This window comes from Carcharhinus amblyrhynchos, chromosome 4 (assembly GCF_965287045.1).
Source record: "Carcharhinus amblyrhynchos chromosome 4, sCarAmb.v2.hapA, whole genome shotgun sequence".
Taxonomy (NCBI): domain Eukaryota; kingdom Metazoa; phylum Chordata; class Chondrichthyes; order Carcharhiniformes; family Carcharhinidae; genus Carcharhinus; species Carcharhinus amblyrhynchos.
Genome location: NC_137327.1, coordinates 65,801,503 through 65,812,098, shown reverse-complemented (window position 1 = coordinate 65,812,098; position 10,596 = coordinate 65,801,503). Strand labels below are relative to the sequence as shown.

The following is a 10,596-nucleotide window of genomic DNA, read 5'->3' as shown; positions in this document are numbered from 1 at the left end:
CTTCATTAATCAGTTCTTTGGGCAGTTCCGTTTACCTGATTATAATGTCAAAGCGTTGTATTTGCCCAAATGATTTACAACGATATATTAATCATTCCCCCCCTCCCTCCCCCAGCTAGATGATCGTGTTTTACAGAAGACCAAGCCCTCCCTCAACTATATGGAGCTTGGCTGTCTTAATGCAATTTCTCCCACTGTTGTGATAATTCGGAATGGACTTCTGCATATCAAAAGTTGATAGCAGAGCAGGCCTCTAGCTGTCCGTGGAGCAGGCCTGTAGCTGTCTGCGTTAACTCTTTCCTTCCCACTGGAAGGGCTATGGCAGGTGAGAACCTAGAAACTACCATTACCACAAAAGAGGTAGTGTTGGGCAAGTTAATGGGGCTAAAGGTAGACAAGTCTCCTGGTCCTGATGGAATGCATCCCAGGGTACTAGAAGAGATGGTGGAAGAAATAGCAAATGCACTAGCATTTACCAAAATTTGCTGGACTCTGGGGTGGTTCCCACAGATTAGAAAACAGCAGAGTGACGTCACTGTTTAAAAAAGGAGGTAGACAAAAGGCGGGTAACTATAGGTCGGTTAGCTTAACTTCTCTAATAGGGAAAACGCTTGAACCTATCATCAAGAAAGAAATAGTGAGACATCAGAATATAAATTTTCCCATTGGTCAGACGCAATATGGGTTCATGAAGGGAAGGTCATGTTTGACTAATTTGGTGGAATTCTTTGAGAACATTAAAAATGCAGTGGACAATGGGGAACCTGTGGATGTGGTATATCTGGATTTCCAGAAGGCATTTGACAAGATGCAGCACCAAAGACTGCTACATAAGATTAAGGTGCGACCGGTAATGTACTAGCATAGATGGAAGATTGGCTAACTAACAGAAAACAGGGAGTGGGGGTAAATGGATATTTTTCTGGTTGGCGATCAGTGACTAGTGGTGTGCCTCAGGGATCAGTGTTGGGACCACAATTGTTTATGATTTACATAGATGATTTGGAGTTGGGGACCAAAGTAGTATGTCAAAATTCGCAGATGGGTAGAAGAGCAAAGTGTGCAGAGGACGCTGAAAGTCTGCAAAGGGATATAGAAAATCTAAATGAGTAGGCGAGGGTCTGGCAGATGGAGTGCAATGTTGGTGAATGTGGGGTCAACCATTTTGGTAGGAATAACAGCAAAATAGACTATTATTTAAATGGTAAAAAATTGCAGCATGCTGCTGTGCAGAGGGACCTGGGTGCCCTTGTGCAGGAATCTTAAGGAGTTGGTTTACAGGTGCAGCAAGTAATTAAGAAGGCAAATGGAATTTGTCCTTTATTGCTAGAGGGATGGAGTTTAAAAACTCCATGTTCAGTCAGAATATTGAATGTAGGAAATCCTGTTAAAGTTGTACAAGACATTGATAAGGCCACACTTGGAAAACTGTGTGCAATTCTGGTGACCCTATTATAGAAAGGATATTATTAAACTAGAAAGTGCAGAAAAGATTTACTAGGATGCTACCGGGACTTGATGCATTGAGTTATAAGGAGAGGCTAAATAGACTGGGACTTTTTCTCTGGAGCATAGGAGGCTGAGGGGTGACCTGATAGAGATCTATAAAATAATGAGGGGCATAGACAAGGTAGATAGTCAATTTCTTTTCTCAAAGGTAGGGGAGTCTAAAACTAGAGGGCATAGGTTTGAGGTGAGAGGGAGAGGTACAACAGTGTCCAGAGGGGCAATTTTTTCACACAGAGGGTGGTGAGTGTCTGGAACAAGCTGCCAGAGGTAGTAGTAGAGGCGGGTACAATTTTATCTTTTAAAAATCATTTAGATAGTTACAAGTGTACAATGGGTATAGAGGGATATGGGCCAAACGCAGGCAATTGGGATTAATTTAGAGGTTTTAAAAAAAAGGGTGGCATGGGCAAGTTGGGCCGAAGGGCCTGTTTCCATGCTGTAAACCCCTATGACTCTATGACTCTATGAACAGTGAGGTTATGTCTCAGCTGTATGAAGTGCTGGTGAGGCCACAGCTGGAGTACTGTCTGCAGTTTTGGTCTCCTTACTTGAGAAACGATATACTGGTACTGGAGGGGGTGCAGAGGAGATTCACTAGATTGATTCCGGAGTAGAGAGGACTGACATATGAGGAGAGACTGAGTAGGTTCCCCCTAGGTTCGTCCCCCTTTATCTCGGAAACCTAACTCATGTCATCACTAGTATCCAAGGTCATAGCCAACATCCACGAATTTTAATTGGTGAGTCACTCTTTTGCTGGAACTGGATCCTATTTATCAGTTTGCTACCCAGCCTTGCTACCCATGAACGAATTTACTCCCTTAAATAGCAGGCCTGTGATTAAACTTGTTTTCGCGTATCCAAAAACAGATAACTCAAGCTGCCTTTCTGTGCTTCACTGTGTTAAAAGAATTCAGCCTATCCCCCTTCATGCTGCATTCAGAATGAAGTTAGTCAAGATGCGCAATACATATGTATTGAAAATACAGTTTAAGCTTATAATATTTAGTTAATTTGTGGTTATACAGTTATGATATCTTTGTAGTTTATAATACCTTTGCATATTTTGTTCCAGCCCATTGTGAATTCTCACTATATATAAGGTACTTTATTATATGTGTACATATTATGGTAAAAGTAAAATGAAGGGCCTCATACTAAGAATTCTATACCACCCCCATCAGGGCCATCTTATACATTGAATATAAGATGTGAATTACACTGTTAACATAGAAGATGGGAGCAGGAAGAGGACATCTGATCCTTCAAGTCTGCTCCACTATTTATTATGATCATGGCTGATCTTCCAACCCAATAGCCGAATCATGCTTTCTCCCCACTTGCCCCAAGTACTACACTAGTCACCTATTGAGTACATTCAATATTGCTGCAAGAGGACACGCTCTGTTTCTCAATTGCCATCTTTTAAAAAATTATCCTTGGTATCTGGATGTCACTGGCTAGACCAGGATTCATTGCCCAATCATAATTGCCCTTGAACAGGTGGTAGTGAGTTGCCTTCCTGAACTGCTGCAGTCCATGTGGTGTAAGTGCACCCATAGTGCTGTTAGGGCAGGAGTTTCAGGACTTTGACACAGTGACAGTGAAAGAACAGCAATATATTTCCACATATAAGTCAGAATGGTGAGTGATTTGGAGGGGAACGGCCAGGTGTTGGTGTTCCACATTGATACATGTTACACTCAGCTGCCACAGTTGGTGGTGGTTGTGGTGGTGGACAAAGTGAATGTTTGTGGAAGGGGTAGCAATCAAGCGGGCTGCATTGGGTGAAAGGTTATGGAGAATGGACAGGAAAGTGAAGTTGGGGCAAAGTTGAGATTAGCCGTGATTGTGTTAAATGGCAGAGCAGGCTCGAGGGATTGAACTGCCTACTCCTGCTCCAAATTCTTATGTTCTTATGGAAGGAGACTGAAGAATTGGAGACTGAGTGAAAGGACAATGAAAGCGCAACACCGTTAAAGCCATTTCAAAAAACAATGATTGATTACGCGTTGAATAATCTACTGGGGCACAAGCAGAATGTTGAAGGTATTTCTGGAATGAATCCACAAAGCAATTCTCTCAACACTTGTTACTTTCCAGTTTTGTGATAAATACTAATGATTCTCGAGGGTAACTAACTCACCTTATGTAAAGAGAATGATTACATTCCATTCTCTGATATCTGAGATCTACAATGTGACATTTATGTGGGGTATGAAGGGTTAACATTATGGATATGCTAACCTATGGGCACATGATGGTGTGGCATGATTAGTCACATAGAAATCCTACAGTACAGAAAGAAGTCATTCAGCCTATCGAATCAGCACCAACCACAATCCCATCCAGTCCCTACCCCCAAATCCCTACATATTTTACCCACTAATCCCTCTAACCTACCATCTCAGGACTCTAAGGGGCAATTTTAGCATGGCCAATCAACCTAACTTGCATATCTTTGGACTGTGGGAGGAAACCAGAGCACCCAAAGGAAACTCACACAGACACGAGGAAAATGTGCAAACTCCACACAGACAGTGACCCAAGCCGGGAATCAAACCCAGGTCCCTGGAGCTGTGAAGCAGCAGTACTAACCACTGTGCTACCGTGCCGCCCATGTTGGAGAGTTTGGTATCATGCTTAGAAACACCATGCCAATGCAGTAAGCTGTTTCAAAGTAATGCAAACACAGGAGAGTTAAACAGATATCAGCGTATATTTATAGGCTGGTTACTTACTAACGAATTCCCACTTGGAGATTGTAGGATACAAAAAGCAGCGCAGAACTATTGATTATGTTTTCATTAACACCATCACTGATCTCATTCTCAGCTGTGGCTCATTGGGTCTTACTCTCATCACTCACACAGGTCAGAACCTCAAAATCCACTCAGAAACCTGGAGCACAAAACCTCAGTTTGCACTTCAATGCTGCACAGAGGGAATGCTGCACTGCCTGGGGTGCCGCATTTCATGGAAGACATTAAGCTGGGGCCCTGTCTTCCCTTTCAAGCAGGTGTAAAATATCACATGGCTTCATTTGGTGTCCTGGGAATTATACATCTTTCAATCACCATCATTAGAACAGTTTATCTGGTCCTAATTACATTGCTGTTTGTAGGATCTTGCTGTGTACAAATTTCTTGCTGCCTTCCCTTCGTTGCAACAGTGACTACATGTCAGAAATGTTTCAGTGACTATGAAGCATTCTCACGTGTCGAGATGGTGAAAGATATTATGAAAACTCACTCTTTTTGCCTTTTCCACACACACTGATATATTTTGATGTTTAAACTCACTGCTTCTTCAGAGCTGTGTCCCACAGGGTGCTCAGTGTTGAATGGTCCAAACAGAAAGCTTGATTTTTCTCATTGGTTATCTCTTTGCCCAGATGGGGAAGTGGTGAAATTATCCGGGGAAAATAAGCTGACAGTTTCTGAAGAATCACCGACCGAGGAAACTCCAGGCATTCAATGCTGCTTAACCCAAGAACTCCCATTCACAGAACAAAATATACTTCCCATTTCAGGGAATGTCGAAATGGAGCAACAATTACACTGGAGAACTTCCATTGCTGGTGAATGGGCAAAGTTCCAGGGGGTCTCCCCATTGCAGACTCTGCAGTTTGACACAATATAAACCATGAGGTGATAACTGACTCCTGACAACCCACACTCACTCTTCAACACTCAACACTTCCAAGTTGGGCAAGTACATGATGAAGACAGCACACTGTGTGGCTGCTGCTGTTTTGGGAACACTGCTGATCTGCTTGATACAGGATGTTGCTGCTTCACCGGGTAAGAGAAAGAAACTTCCTTATTGGCAATATTCTCTGAGAATGTCAGAATGAACTAAACTGTGACAAACAGTTTAAAATAATCTGCTGGCTTCCATCAATTGCTCGTGTTATTTATTAGTTTTCAATGTCGTTATTCCAAATATGCTCCCAGATGAGAGAGGAAAGATTGAACAATCTTTTTTCCAGAAAAGTGAAAGCTTAGAGGTGACTGTTGAAGAAGGTTCATGAAGGAGGTCCAGTATAGATCAGTTGGGCCGAATGGTTTGTTGATGCATTTCTATGGAAACAGCTGAAGGACAATGTTACTATCTGTGAGAATCTGCTGTGATATCCACCCCATATTTAACTGTGTCTCTTTCTCCATCTCATTGCAGATGGCATTGTAGTATTCGAATGTTGTGAGAATTTTAAATCCACTCCTATTATTCATAAAAGGCTAGTGAGCTACAAGAGAACAATTGGCTGCTCCATTCCCACCATTATGTAAGTCTTTCAAGGTGTTTTGATTGCAGTGTGTTGAAATAAAAGATATGGAGCTGGTGTCTGTAACTCTCTGATACTGACATCTCATTTCATTCTTTCAGTTTTACAAACAGACGGAATATGAGAATTTGTGCTAAAGCGAATGAGAAATGGACACAAGCTGCAGTCAGATTTCTGGAAAAGAGACCAAAGAACTGAAGAAAGAAGAAGACGTTGAAATCACAGCACCTTCAAACCATTTAAATACAGAGACTGTTGACGTGTCGCAATATCCTACTGACTTACAGATGAGATTGAAATGCTGATTCTGTGATAATTTGTAAATGTACAGTTGATGTGATAATTAGCACTAAAGGTTGCCATGATAACAAAGCTTTTATTGTGTTCCTGTGGGTCCCAGTCAATGAGAAACCAGGCAAATGCAAAAGTACAGTGCTGCAACTCCAACATTAACCACCAGGATGTGGAGATGCTGGCGTTGGACTGGGGTGGGTACACTAAGAAGTCTCACAATACCAGGTTAAAGTCCAACAGGATTATTTGGTTGCACAATCTTTTACAGTGCGGCTCCTTCACCAGGTGAGGGGCCACTGACCTGATGAAGGAGCAGTTCACTGAAAGCTTGTGCTACCAAACTACTTATAGCTTAAGTTTATAAGCTACCAATAAACTTATTGGACTTTAAGCTGGCGTTGTGGGACTTCTTATTGTACTAACCACCGGGGCAGCAATAAGCTGTAAATAAGTGGGGGAGAGAGACACTGAGAGGAGCTGGGGAAGTCACTGTGGGAGTCGTGTGGGAGACACTGGAAAGGGGATGGGGGAGACACGCTAAAAGAGGGTCGGGGAAACATGAGGAGGGGGTGGGGGGATCACTAGGGGAGTCACTGTGAGAGGGGTTTGGGAAGACACTGGGAAGGAAGTAGGAGAAGTACTGTGAGAGGGAGTGGGGGAGACGGGGGGGTTGGTATGCTGGTGGCAGTGGTGAAGGTGATATTGAGGGAGTAGTTGGGGGAGACACTGGGGGTGGGGGTGGGGGAGACATTGCTATGCAGGTGGGAAGACACAGCAAAAGGAATGGAGGGAGACAATGAAGGAATGGTTGGGGAAGATACTACATGTGGGAGAAAGAGATATTGTGAGAGGGGGGTAAGGGAAACACTGATGGGGAGTAGGTAGATAAGACACTGGGGGTGATGGTGAGGGACACATTGGGATTCTCTGCTTCAATTGTTAATCTCAATTTATTATTTGAACCTTTCTCTTCCCTCATGACTTCACTGACTCCTCGGCTCCTGCTTTTTATAAATTGAAAACTTGATGATGAAATAAAGGAGATGTTTGATGAAAACACATTACTGCAGATGTTGGGATCTGAAACCAAAAGAGAAAATGCTGGAAAATCTCAGCAGATCTGGCAGCATCTACAAGGAGAGAAAAGAGCTGACATTTCAAGCTCTCATGGCCCTTTGTCAAGCTTTGATAAAGGTCATCTGGACTCAAAATGTCAGCTCTTTTCTCTCCTTACAGATGTTTGATGAAGTTTCTCTTGCTGTCTCGAAGCAGTTTCATTCTTCATTTTTCCGGTTGAATTTATTGGTTAGGTGGAACAGACAGAGATCCTGCTCCAGATCTGAACCTATTAGAAAGCTTGTGAGAGGGGTGAAGTTCTTCAGGCATAATTTAAAGTTGGATTCAAAATACTCTAATCTCTGGTTGACTGTAGATGTCAGGAGAGTGACAGAAAAGGAAGAATTAAACAGTTGAATGTGTGGCTGGAGGTTGGTGCAGGAGGGAGGCTTTTAGATTTCTGGGATTTTGGGATTGGAATTGGGCAGGTTGGGTCTGTATGAACTGAATGGCTTGGGGAGTGGTATTATTGACTATTAATCCAGAAACTCAACTAATTTCTGTGGATCAGATTCGAATCCTGCCATGGCAGATGGTGGAATTTGAATTTCATAAAAATATAGAACATAGAACATAGAAAACTACAGCACAAACAGGCCCTTCGGCCCACAAGTTGCGCTGATCACATCCATACCTACCAGGCCTATCTATAACTCTCTCTCCCATTAAATCCCATGTACTCATCCAGAAGTCTCTTAAAAGACCCCAACGAGTTTGTCTCTACCACCACCTATGGCAGCTGATTCCACTTACCCACCACCCTCTGAGTGAAAAACTTACCCCTGACATCTCCTCTGTACCTACTCCCCAGCACCTTAAACCTGTGTCCTCTCGTAGCGACCATTTCAGCCTTGGGAAATAGCCTCTGAGAATCCACCCGATCTATACCTCTCGGCATCTCATAAACCCCTCTCAGGTCACCTCTCATCCTTCGTCTCTCCAGGGAGAAAAGACCTAGCACCCTCAACCTATCCTCATAAGGCATGCCAACCAATCCAGGCAACATCCATGTAAATCTCCTCTGCACCCTCTCAATAGCTTCCACATCCTTCTTGTAATGAGAAGAATATTACTATTCCCAATAGTAACAGGGAAGTTGAGGTGCAGATAGGGAAACTGGAGAGATGTAGTAATAACAGAGTTGTCGTGATGGGAGGCTTTAATTTCCCAAACGTTGATTGGAACATCTCTAGGGTAAGGGGTTTGGATGGGGAGGAGTTTGTTAGGTATGTTCAGGAGGGTTTCCTGACACAGCACGTGGATAAGCCTGCGAGAGGAGAGGCTGTACTTAATCTGGTACTGGCTAATAAACCTGGGCAGGTGTTGGATCTCTCAGTGGGAGAGCATCTTGGGGATAGCAATCATAATTCTATCTCCCTCACGATAGCATTTGAAAGAGATATGATCAGGCAGGCTAGGAAAATGTTTATCTGGAGTAAAGGGTCCACAGGACTCTTAAATCGGCCTCGCAGGTGGACGATGTGGTCAAGAAGGCGTATGGTGTACTGGCCTTCATTAATCGAGGGATTGAGTTTAGGAGTCGGGAGGTAATGCTGCAACTTTATAAGTCCCTTGTCAGTCCCGACTTGGAGTACTGTGCGCAGTTCTGGTCGCCTCACTATAGGAAGGACGTGGAAGCTATTGAAAGGGTACAGAGGAGATTTACAAGGATGTTGCCTGGATTGGGAGGCATGCCTTATGAAGATAGGTTGAGGGAGCTAGGACTCTTCGCCCTGGAGAGACGAAGGTTGAGAGGTGACCTGATAGAAGTTTATAAAATGTTGAGAGGAATAGATAGGGTGGATTCTCGGAGGCTATTTCCCCGGGTTGAAATGGTCGCTACGAGAGGACACAGATTTAAGGTGCAGGGAAGCAGGTACAGAGGTGATGTTAGGGGTAAGTTTTTCACTCAGAGGGTGGTGAGTGAATGGAATCGGCTGCCGTCAGTGGTGGTGGAGGCGAACTCGCTGGGGTCTTTTAAAAGACTTCTGGATGAGTATATGGGATTTAATGGGATTGGGGATTATAGATAGGTCTATGGATTGGTAGGTATTGATGTGATCGGCGCAACTTGTGGGCCGAAGGGCCTGTTTGTGCTGTAGTGTTCTATGTTCTATGAAGCCATCAGGCAGGAAATTAGACAAGTAAATTGGAAGGAGGTATTCTTGGGGAAAAGTACTGAAGGAAGGTGGCGGATTTTCAAGGAATGTCTGTCTGAAGCTCTGCACGACAACGTTCCGATGAGACAAGGAGGTTTTGGTAGGTTATGGGAACCCTGATGCACGAAGGTTGTAATGAACCTAGTCAAAAAGAAAAGAAAGGTGTACAGAAGGTTCAGAGAACTAGGCGATGTTAAGGATCTAGAGGGGTATATGGGTTGTAGGAAGGAGCTTAAAAAGGAAATTAGGAAAGCCAGAAGGGGTCATGAGAAGGCCTTGGTGGGTAAGATTAAGGAAAACCTCAAGGCATTCTACAAATATGTGAAGAGTAAAAGGTGAAGGGGGAAAAGTTTGTGCAGATCTGGTAGAAATGGCAGAGGTGCTTAATGAATACTTTATCTCGGTATTCGCAGTGGAAAATGATCTGGGTGGTTGTACTACAGACTTGCGGCAGACTGAAAAGATTGAGTATGTGGACGTTAAGAAAGAGGATATGTTGGAACTTTTTGAATATCTGGGATAACGAATCTACTGATGACCAAGAAACCACTGTTGATTGCTGAGAAAAATCTACTGTCCTAATGTCCTAAAGAGGATATCTGCTGTTGTTACCTGACCTGGCCAACATGTGACTCCAGACTCAAAGCAATGTGGTTGATTCTCAACTGCCCTTTGAAATAGCCTAACAAGCCAATCAGTTCAAGAGCATCTAGGAATGGGCAATAAATGCTGTAAGAAGTCTCACAACGCCAGGTTAGAGTCCAACCAGTTTACTTGATAGCAATCCCACAAGCTTTCGGAAACGGTGTCCCTTCATCAGGCACGTGGAAGGTTCTGACCATCAATAAATGCTGGCCAGAAAGTGAAGACCCATGACCACAAATGAATTTTTAAAAATCCAGTGGTGTTGGGACAATATCCTGATGGAGGTGATTCCAGTGCAATGGGGAAAGTGTGAACTAGGCTGGCAGAAGGATAAGAACCTTACTGTAGAAAGGGAAAGATAGCTACTTAATATACATAGAACATAGAACACTACAGCACAAACAGGCCCTTCGGCCCACAAGTTGTGCCGATCACATCTATACCTACCAAGCCATAGAACTATTTGTAACTTCTAATGCCATTAGATCCCATATACTCATCCAGAAATCTTTTAAAACACTCCAGCGAGTTTGCCTCTACCACCACCGACGGCAGCCGATTCCACTCACTCACCACCCTCTGAGT

The 10,596-nt window shown here is 43.5% G+C and overlaps 1 protein-coding gene across 1 annotated transcript; it reads left to right on the top strand.

Annotated features, from left to right (window-relative positions):
* Positions 1 to 5,196: 5,196 nt before the first annotated feature.
* Positions 5,197 to 6,058, top strand: LOC145342611 (C-C motif chemokine 5-like). The gene is made up of 3 exons (XM_080188154.1): positions 5,197 to 5,312; positions 5,689 to 5,797; positions 5,899 to 6,058. Exons 1-3 carry the CDS (start codon positions 5,228 to 5,230, stop codon positions 5,993 to 5,995), a joined length of 291 nt encoding a protein of 96 aa, XP_080044280.1. The 5' UTR covers positions 5,197 to 5,227; the 3' UTR covers positions 5,996 to 6,058.
* The last annotated feature ends 4,538 nt before the right edge of the window (positions 6,059 to 10,596 follow it).